This window comes from Pleurodeles waltl, chromosome 2_2, assembly GCF_031143425.1.
Source record: "Pleurodeles waltl isolate 20211129_DDA chromosome 2_2, aPleWal1.hap1.20221129, whole genome shotgun sequence".
Taxonomy (NCBI): domain Eukaryota; kingdom Metazoa; phylum Chordata; class Amphibia; order Caudata; family Salamandridae; genus Pleurodeles; species Pleurodeles waltl.
The window spans coordinates 1,087,812,311-1,087,832,273 of NC_090439.1; the positions used below are offsets into that span (position 1 = coordinate 1,087,812,311).

Below are 19,963 nucleotides of genomic sequence, written 5' to 3' on the forward strand. Positions count from 1 at the left end.
ATTTATAGCATAACATAGGGACGGTTGCTCTTGTTCTAACGCCTGAACACCTGTTCTCATTTCTCTGTCACCTCTTCCGTTCTTCGCCATTTTCCAGAATGCCAACGCTGATGCCGTTTTCTGGTTTCTCTTCCCAAGGTGGCTGGAATCCTTGGTCCTCTTGGGGGGACTGTACCAGGGACTGTGGGGGAGGACTGCAGACCCGCAGCCGGACTTGCCAGTCTCTGGCTGATGAAGGCCTTGTCTGTGATGGAGCCTGGAAGAGGGAAGGCTCTGCAATAGGAAGGCTTGCGCTCGTAAGTGCTGGCTGTTCTTCAGAATGTGCTCAGAGTTTGCACTCGAGGACACACGTCTTAATGATTCTAAGGAAAATGGTTCAAGGGAGAGAAATATCCAGCCTTTATGATGTGCGTCTTCTGGTCCCAAAGGGGGATTCCTAATATTAAATGCCAGATCCTGTTTTAGGGATCCAAAAGAAGAGAGGTTGATGTAGTAAAACATATCCTGGCTGACACTCATTGTGAAAATCCTAAGGAAGAGGAATTGAGGGAGTAAAATCTCTGGCCTTGATGACACGTATATTAGGAATCCTCAGGAAGGAGTATTGAGGGGATAAAATGAAAATGTTATGGATGGTTAACCAAAGTACAGAATGATGGGTATCCCTCAGTGCCTAAATTTATTAAAGGAAGATATTCTCATAATGCATAACCTTATGGTGAGACATGATCATCAGCGACTTTTAGCTATAAGAAGGCTTATTGTTTTAAGAATTTAACTGCCCTTCTCAACGGGCACCAAATGAAGGATCCAATACTTGTCTCTACTTATGCACTGTCCACAGTTGCTAGAATGTTTCTGTGAAGTGGAGTGGTCTCAACCTAGAGGGGAATGTTTTCAAGCACTCTCTGGTACTAGGCATCCAGTCCAAGTATGAACCCTCAGAGCAGAGGGATTTAATGCATAAGGTCTATGAAGTGTACTGGGAGGGGAAGAATCATTTCAGTTGTGTAAAGTGTAGAATCCCTCTTCTTACACCTACATTGGTTATGACAGTGAGAGGCGGATGGAAAAAGACGTATGTCCCCCATTAAAATTCTTGATTAGCTTGCAGGTGGCTTTGACTGTCATGGGTACAGCATGGTGCACCCATATAGGCGAATAAATAAATACCATGGCACTTGGATGCACCTACCCGCATACTGAGACACAAGCAAACTCATCCAGAGCGCCACCTGAATTTGCTCACAAAAGCCCGCTTACACAACTTTCCCATCCAACACACATTCAAAGACATGCACAGGGATTGTCTTTGATTAAATAACAATTGTAGTTAGCTCCCCAAAATAATGCTAAAACAGACACACAAATGCACCCACCCATACACACGCACACATCCTCACAACCTCTTCTGTTCTGTAAAGGCACCAAATATTTGACCAAAAAGTATGCGCACTGCAGAATTGTAATCATTGCCGGTGAGAAACGACTCTTTTGTCATAAGTGGACCTACCATTCTCAGTGTTTCTGAGTCATGAGAAAGGGACATCACTCACTGCCACTGGGTTGCTGTCGCACCGTACTGCCAGAACCAAGGACCCCCTCAACTAAATGCACTGCTTTGATTGCTAGACTTCAGTGCACACCACCCTTGAGTTGGTAGCTTATTCTCCAACTTATGCTAAGATGTCGTAGTGCATCCCCCAACCTTTCCATTGTATTACTGTCAATTAACAGGCAGCAATTTTGTGAAACCTCCACTTTAGATTTGGATTACATTTTCACTAACCCACTAGTTAGATGTAGAACTGGGGTCCATTCAGGCGTTGCTTAAAGTTCTTCTGAAAAATTTAATTTCGAAAGACGTGAGCAGGGAAGTCTCAGATGCTCTTATATGTATTGGGCACAAATTCGCTAAGGTACTTGTGTATGTAAGTAAAACCCAGGGGCACAAATACCATAATTTATCTGTGCAATTGCACCTCATTCATTGTAAAACGTGTATTTGCATTTTCAAATCGATTGCCTCACACTTAAATTCTGCCACTTTATCAGAATTTCCTGTGATGGGAAATCTGCTCAGAAGAACATAACATGCTTTGCGGCGAGCTGGCTTTGCTTGTTGTCCCGGGTGCTTCATAGCAAAAAGTACGCAGCCGAAAGCGATCTATCAAATTAGGAAGCCATCACCTGTCTGTCATCCTTTGCCTCATGGACCAAGTGAAGTTGGGATGCACCTTCTTAGTGGTTGGTCTGGTCCTGATCATGTAGATTCAAGTTCTAACCATCCCATCTTTCAAAGACAATGCAAAATCTGGATTGTCTTTAATTTTTTTGAAACATGCCTTCTATATGTACATTCCAGACTATGTAGCCCTGTTATTCTGATCAGACTTTGATATTGACTTATCAAATTATAGCTTCGCGCTTGACTTCATGATGATGAGTGGCTCTGTTCCTTCTTCCCCACAGTATGGTATTAGCGCAACATGTGCTGTTTGTACATAACTTAGCACGCTTAAAATGCAAAGGAGTAAGTACTTTTTGGGAAACCTGACACCATGAACATTTTTACTTGGGTATTTTAACCCCCTTTGTTTGGTTTCATCCTATTGCATTGATGAGTTTAGCATTATTGACGTTGCACCAGTTATAATGGTAGTTATTGACCCTCACATGACGTATGAACAGGAGCTGCAGGCTACAGAACACAAGAATGGTGAGGCATCATTACTGGTGCTACTGACCAGCTGCAAGGTCACTGGCATATGTGTGTGTGTCAACTGCCCTCAGTCCCTCTCTCTCTGCTGTTTCTCTATAATGTCTGAAGGGAGACGGTTTCACTGGCGGGCTTGTACCATTACTGACTTCATTAAAAGCAACCTCATTGTCTGCTCGCCGTCAAGATATAAGTGAAAGCTGTACCAACAGATATAATACCTCATAAATATAGACATATTGGGAAGTAAAGCTATTTGTTATTTTTTCAAAAAGTGTAGATATCTGAAAAATCTTTTCTGAGGCCATTCTTTTTCATGACAAATTTATGTCATGCAAGTTTCAGGCTGATAGAATGCAGATATCCCTAGAACCTCAGCGCAACATCTGTCTAGCACAGCTGTATTGAACTGTAACAGAGGGGAGTGCTTAACCGAATGAGCTTTCTGAGGCTAAATGTACTTTTCCCTGTTACAGAGGGATTTTATAAAAAAAACTAGAAATGATGGTAAATTAAACTGTTTGCCCTTAATTTCAATAATGGTCATAGAACTTGACAAATTCTCTTTGATACCAGAGGTGCGCTAAATAAGTGAGTTATAATGCCTGACTGGAAAAATGTGAGATCCACATTTGCTAAGACGCGCCACAATGTTTTTGCACAGAAGCTGCTCCCGGGTGCCCAGTTCTATTTCTGCTTGGAGCCTGCGCACGGCTGCCAGCAACAACCACGTCCATCTGATATTTCTTAGCGATCCCCACTCTTGGGGGCGTGTGCTTCCTCCTGAATCCTTCTAGATGGCGCGCAGGAACCTAGACCCTCCAACGCACTGGCTGCAGATGAGCCGCTGGCCTTCCTTCCCCACCTACTGTTCTGGAAAGAAAATTAAAGTGAAACTTACTTTCAAGGAAAAAAACAGATGGAATTCCATATGGCCAAAAGAAAGATACTCTCTGGAAGTTTTCCAGCCCAAAAATAATTTCACTCAACAAAAACACCAGACTAAACGCTGTCCTGCCAATGCAGTCCAACCACTCATGAAAATAGGGGATCGGTAACTTTGCATAGTGTGGATGAAGAGTGGAGTTCAATATGTAGTAGTTCGTTGCACAAGCCTTTTCTACGTCGCTCTCCAGTCATTACGCTGTGTGCAAGGGCTTTGCTTATGATAGAATCACAGCTCATTGCCATGACCCAAAAAAAGCCATATTTTGCACACTCATAACAGCCGTAATAGATATGTAGAAATGTTATGGTACAATAGAACCCTAGAGTTGGAAGGGAACCTGTAGATTTTTTCTATGTTCTAATCCCTGTTGTAGAGTATGTTTTTTTATTATGTTGTGTTACTCTTTATTAAGTGGTATTTTTAAAGCACAGCTTCTGTCACATTTTTGGCCTTTTGCCGTTGCATGATGTGTTTAGTGCGTCGATGTTATTTTCAATCACTTATACTGATGAACTGCTAGCCACCTCAAAGGATAGGCTTTTCCATTAATTAACTACTTTAAGAGCTAGAACTGTTTCAAAAAAAGAAAAAAAAGAACTATAACTGTTTCCTTGTCACAAACTAGTAATCAATTTCTCTTTATAAATTACTTTGAACAAGTCATTCTACTTGTGTTTAATGCTTTTCTGTAAATGTTGGTTCAATGTTTGCTGCCAGCTTAATAGTTGGCCGAACATGCTAAACTATGTTTGCATTTCTTGATATATTCAACTGCTCGGTCCTTTTAAGATAGAAAATGGAACACAGCATCTAAGTAAGTGATCATTTAAATTCAGTAATAGGTATATAGTATTTCTCCAGCACTACTCGCAATATCTCTTGTATTACAACTCAGTACAGCACTTAGAAGTTTGCTATTACTTTACAATGCTAGTTCATGCCTGGTGTATTAATCAGTTCACACATGTATCCAGATTCTCTTTCAAGTTGCTGGAAAACATCAATTTTAATTCCTATATCTTGAATTGTCAAGAACTAGCTATGCCAATATATACCTAATTCAAATTAGGACTTTTGGTATGTATACTCAATAATTGCTTTGAGTCTCTTCAGGTCTTGTTTTCACTATTATCTTTCGCCTGTGTTGGTCATTGCATTTCCTGGTTGTGTTCTAACTGCAAATAGTGCTAAAAAACACTGGCTTTTCTCCTCTTTAATAATCACAGCTTAGTAATACAATGTTGAATCTTTTATGGAACTGTGAGGTATACTCCACTTATAACTCTTCTAATTCTCAAGTTAGTCCAATTCTCTCAACATTCTGTCAGCCGTCACTTATCTAAAGACATATATATATATATATCTCATTACATTCTCAAACAGTACAGTTCTTACAGTTTTACTTTGTCATTTCATATGTGATCACTTTCTTATGTATAAATAAATTAATAAGTCTATTAAGTCATATTTATCCTCTTCGATCAACAAACCTGTATTTCAATAAGGAAGTCAATTATTATTTGACAAGATGTATTACTCAGAGTTTTATATTGTATTCAGCTTAGCGAGACCCCCTTCATAGAAATCCTCTTGTTACAAGTCCCTTGCAATAGTAATAGTCTATGACCAATTGTTTCTCGTTTATAGTATGATTATTTTTAGCTCACTTGTTTTGCCTGATCCCGGTACATCTGCCCTTTTGCTCAACATGATTTTACTGGTGATTTTTTAAAAGTTGCTGATAGTGTCTGCCACAATAGTTTACTTATGTTCAAACTTCATACATCATTACGGTGTATGTAACTACTTCAGGTTTCTTTGTCCATTCTTTTCCTTATCTTGAAACCACTCCTCCGGAAGGATAAGTTCATCCAAGCTATTCATTTTCTCACCTCATATTCCAGTTCACTTTAAATTCAAAATGGCAGTATTGAAAGGTTTAAGTCTAACACTCAACACATTTTGAAATAGTTTTACTTCCTACAAAGTCTTAACATTTTGACTGTTACTCATTAAATTTAAACTGAATGTATCCACCCTGCTGAAAATCAGGAAGAGGAAATCAGAGGCACATGAGCTTAATATTCGTCCCACTGCCTTTGACTGTAGCTTTGAATATTGAAACTCAAATTTCAAGTAGTTTTGGTTGTTCAAATTGCAATGTAAACTTCTTTATTGATGTCAGGTAAATTTCTTTTTTTACTTTCCCAATAACTATTTGCAAATGAAAGTAATGCTTTTTGTGACCAATTAACGACGGGTAACAAAGACTTCTTCTTCTTTGTAGCTCCAAAGTGCACTTTCCGATATCCAATCCCAAATTTCCCTCTTGTTGCGCTTATCACTCTTTTGTTTTCTAGCCTTCTTCAATCCAGCGAACCTTGATCTATTTTTTTATATTTCCATATACATCTCGGATGTTGATATCACTTCCCATTGAAGTCTTTGTTTAGCATATTAACGTCCTTGCCATACACGTATTAACTTTATTATGTGAAATTACATTTGCGTTTTTATTATATTTTTCGTGCAAATACAGCATTATGGAGGACATTAATAGGGTGTGGACCAATCATATTTTAATTTAATTCAGAAATACAGCCAGAAATGGTCAAGTGATCAGACTGGAGACTCTAAGTACGGAACATAGTTAATTTCCCCAGATCGTTCTTATCACAGTTTGTTTGTTTTGATAATAGAGTTTGTATTACTAAAGTATTTATGATATGACACCTTGATCATTTCCTCAGAAAAACATGCTTAAGTGATTCTATAATTAGTACCATTTGTATTTTTTTCTAATTATTACTATTTGAGCACAGGCACGTAAGAATCTAATTTCACTTTCTCTGGATGCCTGTGCATGCCCTGAAATATGTGTCTGGCTGTGCTTCAACGCTACTTGCAAATCTATATTGCTATATGAGGTATGGAGTGAGTAAGGTGGATCTTGAAAGACCCATTAACTCATGTACATCATGTGGTGCCTTGGAGAGCATCATCAAATGCATAGAAATAGGAGTTGAAGCTGTAAAATATCCAGGCAATGTCTCTGTTGTCCCCAGACGCCTGATTTGAATACAATGTCATTCCAAATGTGAACACAGACCTTTGGTGAAATATTGGGACCACAACTCTAAACTTCTCGACAAAGCTGATGACACGACAAATGGGCTCACGAGGAATGCATTGGCTCCTATACTTGATGTTGTACAATGTATGGCTTGAGTTGAGGGCTTCCATTTTCAGCCATGTCTCTACCCCACCTGTCATTAGCATTACATACATATCTGATTAACTGATGAAAAGTATTTATAAGTAAATTATATGAAATGAATGAATTATAGAGGGCAGTCTGTGTATAATGCCAACTTCCAGAGTGCCCATCCCCCAGGGTTCTTGTTATTTACTGTTGGTATTATTGATGTATGTTGGTGTTTCTTTTTCACCTCCTTTATCATAGGCTTTATCATTATGTATGATAGGCTTTTGTTTTTAACATTAAAACATGTCATATTCATCCACCGAGGCAGAGTCTCTTCTCGGCTCACATTAGACTACAAAGAGAAGCCTAGGGTTGCAGAATGTGAGCAAGCTCCTGTGAAATATCACTTTTTAAAAATAAAATTAAATATTTTACATAAATCATTATAACATACAAACCTGAAAACTATTGCCAGAAAAAAACTAGGAGGAATGAGGACACTTTAGAGTGAAAATCCGGTCATTTAACTCCAATTACAACCATTGTTGTTATTTCAGAAGGCGTGGCCTTAAACTACCAGGTGTGTATGTTTCCGTGTCGATGTTGATGCTTCTCTGTTTGTGTGACCTTGTGTTAACAATGAAAACTCTCAGACTTCAACCAAGCACAGGTTATTTACATGACCCCATTGCCTTGATATAGCCAACGGACGCTATAACTCCCGGAGCCAGGCGCTGAGATCCACCGATAACAAGAAGCGTGATGATGCGGACGACCTGCAACAGTTTGGAGTCCCCTCGCCACAGATTGGTAAGTTCTACTCACACCAGAATCCACCCTCATGTGTTGTCGTCATCACTGTGTCGTTAAACGTTCCTTTTCCTAAATGTCTAGCTCGCAGGCCATTCACAAGCCTCCCTTTTTCTTCCTCCCCTCTTGGGGATCCAATACCTCTGCAGATTACAGTGGAAATATATGCGGGTGCTATGAGTTAGGTGTGACTACCAAGTTAGGTTTCTGCTCTCCATTGCATCGCAGGTGTGAATAGCTTTTCATTGTTTCCATCCCGAAGCAATGGACAACGCAACTTGCCACCATTCATATTGTAGACAGTCAACAGGAGCTCACAATGTATTGTGTTTTTCACACATTTTAATTGTTTGTGTTTTGTTAAAGACACACAGTGATGATGTTGGTTCAGATGAACAGGCTGAACAGGGCCATCTTTTATCTCATTTCTTGAGATGTTCGTTAGACGGGTATTGTGTTCTGATACAATAGATTGGGATATTGTTTGTGTTGAGGGACATCACTTTGTGACAAGCTGCAGATTCATGAAACTCTAAGGTGTAGGAACACAACATAAAATAGGACCATTTAATAACTTAGATAAAAACCTTACATCTGGTAATGTGTGTTTCACATCCTAGGACACTCTTTCACAATAGGGTTCAATCTCTGCTTAAGCCTGACACATATTTAATACAAAAATAATGAGGTAGAACTTTAGCTTCTTCCCTTTAAAGATAAACATACATTAACATAATGTGGTATTATTTGCTGTGGGCACAAATGGGGTACAATTACTTTGTATGTTCTGTCAGTGGATGAACTAGAGGATTGAGGAAGAAATTATACCCCAAAATGGTCAGTCTTTGGCATTTGAAAAATGGAGCAATCAGTTTATTTCTTTCCCTTTAACACAGCTAGATTAAATGGTGCAAACTGAAAGAAACCGTTGTAGTGTTTGGAATCATTGATTGGGTCAGATTGTTTTTATTAGGCTGGTGTTTAATTATTTAAAGGTACGTAAGAAGGATCTGAAGGTATGAGAACTATACTTGTTTCAGTTGAGTGTCAGGGTGCTCTTTATTGCTCACAGAGTACAGGAGGTGGGTGTGCACCCACCTTTCCCTATGTCTAATCGGAACTGCCTGCCGATGGTGCACCCGCAGCGATGCAAAATCCTATGTTCTCTGAAACAGTCAAATGGCCGCCAAGCGGATGCCAAGGTAGTCCGTCAGCAAAGCTGTTCACGTTGTACCAAACGGTATTTAACAAACAAATCTTTGTTTTTAGAGGAAGCCAAGTGCTGACTGAATGTGGGCTTGTCTTTCAAGCGACTCACAAAAAGAACTACAAGTTCACCCTTACAATGACTGTTTTATAGTGACCTACAGCTTCTGCCCCTTCCTGACTAAACGGGCTACAACAGGGCCAGAGCAGACCATGCTTATCTTGAATGAAAGATTATGAACCCAACAAATTGCTTGTCAAAGTTGATTTCTAATTAAGCAAAATGGGGCACCAATTTGGATGCAAATTTGGGTTCGGAAGGAGTTTGACATTGTAAAGGGAAGTGGGATGTTCCTCCATTCGCAGGCGATAGGAATTACATATTATTTTGAGCTAAAACAGAACAAAAACCTCCCACAACTCACTATGTTGAATAAAAGCCCTTTATCCAAGAGTCAGGAGCTCCTTTGGAGGGCTAGAAAGCAACTCAGACCAGTCAGTTTGCTTTTCTTGTCTTAACTTCCTCCAGTGTCGCAAGTTAATTAAAAAGAGGCGGCCATTGTGGTTCAATAGACCCTCTCAGTGCCATTGTCTGGTACACATAGAGGAACAAGAAAGACACACATCCGCTGAGGGACCAGCCATCTGCCACCAGGCACGTCTGTCAACACGCTCCATTCTTCCCCGGGAGTAAACCTATGGTCACCATTCATGCTCCCACTGCAGGAGGGCTTTGCTGGTTGAAAGTTGCATTTTGGAGGAAGCATTATTGTCAGAGCTCTGAAGTAAGCAGGGGTGGTACTTTAGAGCCGGATTTTCGCATACCGACCACAAACAAGGCCTTTAGCAAACAGCGACTGGAGGAAGCAACGTCAAGTGAGGTCACTCATCCGTCTCTTTGTTCAGATCCTGCAGGGTCTGCTTGGCTTTATTGTTATTTCTTTTGCTCTTCTTTACTGTCAATGCTGTGGAACCCTCAAAGGAAAACATGGTGGCCTGTACTAGATTTGCAACTTTGCATTATAAAATATATTCTGGGAGATGAGGAGTTGTATGAGATTGGACATCCAGTATGACTGCTCAATGAATTGCAGGGGGGAAATAGGGTACTCTTACTCTCTATTTAGCAGATGGAACATCATGCCTGTAGAGGTGCCTGCTAGGAAATCACATTTTCTCAAAAAACCTAGATTGAAATAGTTTGGAAATCTTTGTAAACGATTTGAATTAATTCATTTTGTATGCTATTCCCATCATTTAACAAAACCCAGATAAGTTTTTGCAACTGATGACTTGACCCCTCCTATCCTCTTTCCGGCCCTGAACATCACTTTGATTGTGGAGGTGTCGGCCAATCCTGTCCTTCCAATGGCTTCTAAGTACTACATCGAAGCAGGTCAAAATGAGTGGGCTCAAGAGGAAGTACCCACAGACGCAAGCATTCTGTTCTATCATACGCCAACAATTTCTGTAGTCGATGGGGCTACGGAGACTGATAGTTATGATAGGGATTATAAACCAACAATTTGTGTAGTCGACTCAGCTATCTTGAATGATAGTTCTCATGGAGGGATCATAAACCTACAATCTGTGTTGTCGATTGGGCTATGGAGAATTATACTTCTGATGAACCTACAATTTGTGTAGTTGATTCAGAGATGGTGAATGATAGTTCTGATGGAGGGATAATAAACCTACAATTTGTGTAGTCGATTCAGCTAAGATGAATGATAGTTCTGATGGAGGGATCATAAACCAGCATTTTGTGTAGTAGATTCAGCTACTGTGGATAGTTCTGATAGTAATTTTAAGCCAACAATATGTGTAGTCAGTTCCGCTATCTTGAATTATATTTCTGCTGGAGGGATTATCAACCTACAATCTTTGTAATCGATGGGGCTACGGTCAGTGATAGTTCCGATGGAGGGATGGTAGGCATATAATTTGTGTACTCTATTTAACTATGGTGAATGATAGTTCTGATGGCGTGGAGAATCATAAACCTACAACTTGTGTAGTCAATTCAGCTATGGTGAATGATATTACTGATCATAAACCAATAATTTGTTAGTTGATTCAGCTACGATGAGTGATAGTTCTGATGGAGGGATCATAAACTAGTGTAGTCGAATCAGCCATTTTGAATGATAATTGTGATGGAGGGATCATAACCGTACAATCCTTGCACTTGATTCAGCTACAGTGAATACCAGTTCGGATGGAGGGATCACAAACCAATAATTTGTTAGTTGATTCAGCTACGATGAATGATAGCTCTGAAGGAGGGATCAAAAACCTACAATTTTTGTAGTTGATTCAGCTATGATGAATGATAGTTCTGGTGGAGGGATCACAAACCTACAATTTATGTAGTCAGTTCAGCTGTCTTGAACGATGGTTCTGGTGGAATGATCACAAACCTACAATTTATGTAGTCAATTAAGCTATCTTGAATAATAGTTCTGGTGGAGGGATCACAAACCTACAATTTGTGTAGTCCATGGGCTGCAGGTTGTGCTTGTCACAGCAGTACTACTTCTTCTGCCGTCGCAAGCCTTGAGGGTGAACCAATTTAATGTGAAAAAGCCAATTTCAGATAATTGGGAGCTTGGTTCTGCAAAATGCCATCGAGAGGCCCTCACACGCTGCCTTTGTAGCTAGCGTGGCTCAGGTTCAGAACTGGAGAGCAGGTTCTGCCTTCTCTTCCTGGCTCAAACTAATGCCCCTGAATCTTATCCCAAGCAATATTTTCAGCATTGGTGTCTGAACTCGCAGTGGGACAGACTCCTGGTAAGCGAATATTTATGGCCCTTTGCATAAATCAAAGACCATAAAGTGGGTTGTATGTAGGCATATTAATAATTGCCCAGTTTAATATTACCCATTTTTTAAAGCCTGGACACAAGGTAGGTCGAGCTGTCCCGTGGAAAGTGGGACCTTCGAGGTTACAGACAAGCACCCAGCTCGCTGAGCTATCTTTCAAATTAGCTGGAAAACCCACTGCCCTCGAGGCACCGCCATGCTCGACTCTTATTTCAACTTCCACGGTTGATTGTCCTCTGCTATCTTTTGCTGCACGCGGTGGGATTAATTGGGATTATGGAAATCTGACAATGGGAATCTATATGCAGATTTAAGAAAAAAACTCTTAGGTGAAATGAATAAAGTGGTACTCTTTCGCCCCTGCATTTTGGCCAATCTCGTCATTTGCAATTGTCAGGTTTTTTACACAGAGACAGTGTCCATAAGAGCTGTCCTCTGCTGTTATCAGGAATCTGCACACTATAAATATTCCAAGAACACACGGCAAAAATGGGGCTGTCTGCTTGGAAGGTGCAGTGATAACATTACATTACAATTTAATTTTGAGCATCTCTTATACGTGCATCTTTTTCCATTTTGCACATTTCTTTCTGCCACCCTCTCACTTTATCTCTCGCCTTTAATCTCTCCCACACCTTTCTTCACTCTCTATCCGTCCCATTCATTCCCTTCTCTCTCTTCATTGGTCACTCACCGCTATACTGAAGGCCCGTTCTACTCAGCGTCTTCTTGTGACAAGATAACTATGGCAATGATTCTTACTGTCCCCTGAGAGCTATTCACAGCACCACGCCCTGGGGGCAAGTGTGCGTCACCCGCTATGTCCATTCCTGCTCACTTTGCACAGCTCAATTCACTGCTGTACTTACGATGGACACTGGGTGTCGCTGTTACTACTCAGCTTTACAGCCTTCGAATTGGAATCATTTGGAAAATTAGAATCGTGCCTTGCTTGCACTTTGAGTTATGAACTATACATTGCCTTCCCTATGCAGTTTTGAGAATCTACCCTGCTCCTCAGTTGCACACTGTATTGCCTTGGATACTTACATCTGGACTAGGACATGATATGCTTTCCTGACCCTGGGTGTTAGCCTGGTTTATGGATTTACATGTTCTTAGAAGATTCAGCCAACATTCACACAACTGTGGACTACTTCAGACGTGAAAAATGTGACATCTTTGGAGAACCTACGGGTACGCATTGTAGTGTAGAAATGAAGGCAGCAATTGAGGTCACATTACCTGGCACCAGAAGGTGGCAAAAGAGGGCAAAAGTTACTAATAGGCATTGAAAGTGGGCGAGAATGCTATTGAACCTTTGTGATGTCAGGAACACTCACCCAACGCCACTATACCTCTTTTTTTGTCTGAATCATCAGCGGGGACACCAGAATTATGCGATTGTGCAGGAGTGGCGTTTTTCGCATAATTATGGCTCTGCCGCATTTCCCACATAGTCCACCACCTGCTGCATAGTCTGAAGATTTAAAACAAAAAAAAATTCTAGCTCAAACAGTTCTAAAGTTACTAAAAACACAGCAACCCTCGCTGATGCGCAGTGAAAGTCCCTTTGCAAATGTTGACTGGTCACCTTTCTGTTTCTTATTTATATGTTTGGGTGTTAAGCGCTGTACTAAGGAGTTGCAGCTTGTGCGCAGTGTGAATAAGTGTAAAAATGCTAAAATAATGAAGAAATACTATCAGACAATGTGCCTCATTAAGCCACATAATTTGCCTTTTCTTGCCCTATAATTTAGTCAACCCTGCCGCATAATTGGCCATCTCCTGCTGCTTAATTCCAGTGCCCCTGACCTTTAGGTAGCAATAGAGCGGGGCTCAATGCCTGCACCATTTGGTGCTCTTGCATGGTTTGGTCTGCCTGTAATCAGTGCAAAACTGGTACCAAGCCCGCATTGAGCAAATTTGGCGGGAAAATGAAAAAGTGGAAAAAAGAGAGAGGACAAAACAGTTGTTAAGGGCCTGTATAGCATCGTCTGTGCATGAGGATCGAGACTCTAAGCCTCAATATTTTGGGTAAAATCGTAAGAAAGAAATGTGTGAGAGGCCAACACCTTTTGTAGATAGGCTGTTGAGATTCACCACGTCCCATTTACTTTTAGATGATTCAAAGATGTGTGGTCAGGCTTATCTACACCAGCTACAAAATCCCATGGAATGTCATTCAGTAGTAATTTACCAACAAAGAAGTATTTTACAGAATCGACCAAGTGCACCAATCATCAGCTCAAGCTAGCAGGGTTTGTTTACTACCTTGGTACACACCACAGAATCTCTGTTCAAGACTAAATGCTATGTCCAGATAGGATTATCCAAATATATTTTATATTACTCTACTTGTTTCGACAAAGTACCTGGACCTTTTGAGGTGGAGGACCAGGAGAAAGAATCCCACCATGCGAGGCACGACTCCATTGGCAGGATGCCACAGAATGGGTACTGGTCAGTATATTGTCGCTCGCTCAACCGGTGACAGAGGAAACAGACTAACTACAGGTCGAATTCATGAGGTATCATTCCTCCCCTTAGTGAGGTCACACTTGCTTGACCAGATTGTCATGGATTTTGTTTTAAAAATTAGAGGTAATAACTTTTCAGGGGCCTGGATGCCCGAGATCCACAGAGTAACATGTTAGGATAGTCTAATGTCTGCTTCCATCGGTCTCCTAATGCCCCTCGGTCCTGCACTCTGAGGTGACCACGTGCACACACAGCGGTATGGAAACTGGTCCTAACACGGTTGAGTTGGACTCATGGTGTTGAGAGCAGGACGGAAAATGGACCTCCCTTGGTGGGCCTGGTGGCCAAGGCCTGCTCTGTAGTTCTTTTAATCATCATCAAAATTCCAATATTGAGCACGATATCAGAAGAAGTAACTTAAAATGAGTTTACAAGACTCGAATGTCCTACACCTACGATGCTTTATAGGAATGCTTTGCAGCAGCCGGCCAAATGCAAGGGGTTTTAAAATGAAAATCTACCACCTGCTGATGGTCTACATACAGAAAAAATATCTGGCTACTCAACTGGATTCTAACTACTGTATCCATTCTACTGAAGGGCACAAAGCTGTGGGCTGCAAAGAAAGGGAACTGCATCCCTCGGCGTTGCTGCGCGTGCCGCGTTGTCAGAATCCCGCCCTTTTACAAGAGAGTTCCAGAAACGGGTACCTGAACTGACTGCCAAGAGCACCCCAGGCCACACGTTCGCATCAATTATTTTGTCATTCCAATAAATATATTGATATGAGACAGTGAAACATAACAGTCAAGTAGCTACATTCACACAAAAAATCATACATCTACAACAGTAAAATACTTCTGCATGCGGGTGCAGATTTACAAACATTCCACCTGAACCGCTGTCTCTCGCGGCATTCTAGTCCTACTACTGTGGATGCCAAGTGACATTTTTTCGGAATTGTGGAATGGTAGTCTCCCCAATTGCACATATTTAGCTGTTTTTTCAGCGGTGGGAACACATTTTCCCGTGGAGAAAGTCCTTTCCCTACACCCGGCCAAGTTTGTTGAAGTTCCGTTCCCCTTCCACCCTTGCAAAGAGGATTTACTTCAATCTCAGAAGTTTAGGAACAAAATATCCAACCATTTCTAAGGTGGGAAAGTGCCAGAAAGGAGTTTGTGAATACTCACAAAAGTACAATTTTATAGCTGTTCAGAAATCACAAAGTAAAAACATGTCTTGACCCTCAAACTTTCCAACCGTAGGGTAGGTAAGGCTCTTGCATAAGTGTGTACAGTTCTGGCCTGCAGTGATCAATGAGTAAACTAAATAACGACTGCCAGGTCACCTTTTGTGAATGCCTAGCAGCAAACACTTATCATTTTTGCTTCTAAACTTGATCTACAAGAGCAAATGGGTTCTTTAGCTGTCTCAAAGTCTACACTTTACCAATGGTGCGTATGCAGTGTGGGACTTGACATGCATGCGCGTACACACACACACACACACACACACACACACACAACATGACATACCTAGCATTATGAGGACCGGCCATTGACTGTTACACACACACACACACACACACACCATAACATAACATAACATACCTAGAATTATGAGGACCGGCCATTGCCTGTTACACACACCATAACATAACATACCTAGCATTATGAGGACCGGCCATTGACTTACATACATACACACACACACACACACACACACACGCACACTGTCTCGCAGTCCCACTGTTTGTCTTGCCTCTCCTTTCTCTCGCTCGCTCTAATATCCTGTCCCTCCCCACCACCCGCTGTGGCGCAGTGTGTTGGCACAGGAACTAATTACCGGTCCAAATCCGTCCTGCCTCTCTGTAGCACATTGGGTCTCCGCGATTTATGGGCGCCAGTGTTGGCATCCAGTTCCTTCCTCCTTGTTATGAGCCCACCTCGTCCCTCGTTAGCGATTCCCCGTGTGAGCGGAACCAGGCAAGTAGTGCAGCGTTAGTGTGTCCATTACTGAGGCATAATTAGCTATGGTAATGAGTTGCAGACTTCTGTGAAGAAAACTGGGGAAACAGCGAGAGAAAGCAACAAAGAGATGCCGGTTCGCCAAGATTTTCGAAAAGTAGCCAGATAAACTTAATCGTGATTAGAACTAGATAAAAATTTGCAATAAATAGCAAATAACCTACTCTCCTTAATATTTGTGGCTGGGCAGATTACTATTTTAATTTAAATCCTAAAATGTTTTAGGAAAACTGCATGCTGAGGTCTTGTGGATGACCGCTAGGTATGCTGCGCGTGCTCATGTTCGAACCCAGAACGGAGTCGAAACAGTGGTGTACAAAGTGGGTTCACTTCTAGGGGTATCAGATGACTACATGTGACTGGTATACATCTTTTCAAGCCCTTATCTTTAACTATCAAAAGGGCAACTCAACCAAAGAATAGGGGAGAGTGATATACCACACATTCAATAATGTACACATTTTGCATAGTCTTGGAGCTTATCTCAGTTATAAACTGGCTCTATTCAGGTCCCTAAATATGAAGTACAATCTTACAATCTTTCAGCTAATTCAAGGATGCACCATAATTTAGTCCCAAATAAAGGAACATTTACAGAAATCATGTCTTGCCCCCACTAGCTGATGCAGTAGTACCCCCAGAAGAATTCTCCTGTGCCATGTCTCTGCACAGTAGAGTGAACTAAGCACAGATTTTCCAGTTTAAAATATTTTTAAGAATAGTGGCAACATTTCCTTTCACGACCGTAAGAGGTTCACACATTTTGGTTCATTTGTGTAATTAGCTGAACTATTTTGACACCGTACTCCCCATGACTATAACCCATTTATCTTGGGGGGTAATTATCCGCTATGTGATCATCTCGATTGTTCTGAAAGTTATGTTTTTGCAAAATCTTCCAGGCTCGTTCAGAGAACATCTTACCTTCAATGCTCAAAATAGTTCCTTGCTTTTTCTTATTTCGCCTTAAGCTTGTCCACATACCTGACCTGAAGAAGGTGGCCTCCACTGACTTAGTGTGCTGAAACATCAATATCATTCCCTGGTTCGATGGAAATTGGAGCTAATGTCATGATTGATATGTTGATTGCTTACCTAAATGTCTACAAACAATGTTGCCAATTCTATTGTAATACTAGCCCCATATTCCTTTAAAGTTGTGAGAATGTCATTAATGGGAGTCATTTTACTTGTTTGGGCTTTGCTATGCTAGTTTGGATACTCTCGTTTTTAACTGTAATATTACTGCTGTGTTTTGCTGGTTACATTCTTGTAAGAAAATAAATATATTTTGACAAGGTTGAGCATTGGTTTGGAGATCAAGGGCCCGAGTCACAAAGGTAAACTTAGACCAAAAGTCTAAGTTTAGACCAAAAGTCTAACGTTACTCATAGTAAAGTTAGACTTTTGGTCTAACTTTAGACTTTTGGTCTAAACTTAGACTTTTGGTCTAAGTTTACCTTTGTGAATCAGGCCCTAGGTTTGTGGTTTTTGCTGTGTTTGGAGTTGCTTTCCTGTGTCTGAATTAGCCTCGCTATCATATTTTCATTGTATTTGGGCATTAATGATGATATCTAGGCACACTTACCTGGTTGCCTTGTGGCACTGAAGCACAGGCACGACAAGCATTGGGACAGCTACATAACATACTGCGCAGGGTGCTTCACAACTTCCATTTACTTCATATGAAAGCGAGGACGATCAGGATTCTCTGGAAGTGCCAGTCTTCATTTCATTAAGTAAATTAATCTGAGAACTTCCAAGCAATTATTTGTGGGTCCTGTTTCCTTGTGTTGTTCTAGGTGGGGGCTTTGACTGGCGGGATATTCCATGTCACCCTGGGCTCCTTACACAACTGCTAGGTATCCTGCTGGCTCCTTTGGCCCTCAGAGCAACCTGGGTTGCTGAATAGTTCGGTATTAGGGCTGGGAAGGAACACCAGACTTGTGTTAGCAATGTGTCTTATTCATTACGGCTCAGGTCCTTCCCATTCTCAGCAATCACTGCGGTGGGTATTGGATTCACTATGCCCTGTTATAGCTATACTGTGTCTGGCATCCCTGCCTACTCTTTTCATTAAACATTTGTATGCTGGCTGCTGGTCGGTCTTGAAGACTTCATGGTAGTTCATGGGATGATGCTGGCTGGTCTTGAAGACCCCATGGTAGTTCATGGGATGATGCTGGCTGCTGGTTGGTCTTGAAGACCCCATGGTAGTTCATGAGATGATGCTGGCTGCTGGTTGGTCTTGGAGACCCCATGGTAGTTCATGGGATGATGCTAGCTGCTGGTTGGTCTTGAAGACTTCATGGTAGTTCATGGGATGATGATGGCTGCTGGTTGGTCTTGGAGACCCCATGGTAGTTCATGGGATGATGCTGGCTGCTGGTCGGTCTTGAAGACTTCATGGTAGTTCATGGGATGATGCTGGCTGCTTGCTGGTCTTGGAGACCCCATGGTAGTTCATGTGGTGCTGGCTGGGTGGTGGTCAAGGAACTGTCAAATGATGACGCATGGCATTTTGCTTGATTACTCTAGGGACCCATAAGACAAAGGGACAGTTTCAATGATTGAAGTCTATGGAGCGCATGGTTACATGCTTAGACGGTGCCTCCTTCTGATCTCTCGTGTGTAGCACGGCAGAGCGCTGTGCAGCAGAGAGGATATGGCGCACGTACACAGAGCTGTGAAACACTGCACTTGCAGAGATTTCAGAGGCTCTTTGCAGTTGCCCAAGCCTAACAAAGTGACTGGTCCTGAATGGGACTGCTATTTTGGAATAGTAATGTCCCCATTGAAGCGTTCATCCTTGTGACTAGCCTTGCGTCAAACTGAGCAAGAGGAAGTAATAATCATCTATTCTTGAAATTTATGACTCCGATCACCAAACACAACTATTGTCACAATTACAGGTAGCTTAATAAACACTATGCAGACTTAAAACATCAGGAGGTAGTTATCAGATGCTTTCCATGTGCTCCAATCCTGAATTGATTCATTCCAAGAAGGGAATGTTGTCTAGTGATTCAATATAGAGCCTGGACACCTGAACACACATACTGTCCTCTACGCTTGGATGGGTTTTGTGATCCTGCATCAATCTCCCTTTCTTTCAAATTTGCAAGTGCTCATTAATGGACTTAACATTTGTTTTCAGTATTTGTATTAGCACAAATTCAATTATTTCAGAGAAACAATGTTCTATTTTAGAAACCCTTTGGATATTTACAACTCTTCGCTTTGATCACTTATATGGAGTCAAAATTGAAGGATAAAACAGTAGGCATATTCGCTAACCCTCACAAAGGTAATCCCATCACAGACCAAGTGGGTATGACTCGGAACGTGCAGCCGCTTTCCTAAAAAAATGATCCATTGTATATATTTTGGAAACATATTGGGAAGCCTGTCAAGCTTAATGAGCTGTACTTTTATTAATGAGGTGCAAAGCAACACAACAGTAAGTAGTCCTAATGTTGAGGAATGAAAGATGAATATTGCAAAATACAATTGTAATTTACACTGGACAGCATTTTAGTAGCACAGGGGAAATTCACTAGCCAACGTTGGCTAGTATATTTAAAAAGCAGAATATGAAGTGAATCCTGATTTTGCAGTGCCAAACATATTAGTGAGGATGTTCCATGATTTGGGGTGACAGAAGTAGTAAACATAAAGGGATTTGTACTGAGGAAAAGCAACGCATTGACTATGATTCTTAACGGTGATGAAAATTGAGGTAT

General features: G+C 41.2%; 1 protein-coding gene across 17 annotated transcripts in view; it reads left to right on the forward strand.

Annotated features, from left to right (window-relative positions):
* Positions 1-19,963, forward strand: part of ADGRB1 (adhesion G protein-coupled receptor B1) — a 437,507-nt gene that overhangs the window by 181,444 nt on the left and 236,100 nt on the right. For 12 of the 17 annotated variants that reach the window (XM_069220849.1, XM_069220854.1, XM_069220856.1 and 9 more), the window contains exon 3: positions 7,576-7,683. The exons of the other annotated variants lie outside the window; for them this stretch is intronic. In XM_069220849.1, the coding sequence (XP_069076950.1) occupies positions 7,576-7,683 (108 nt within the window). The remainder of the gene's footprint in view (positions 1-7,575; positions 7,684-19,963) is intronic. 17 annotated transcript variants of the gene reach the window in all.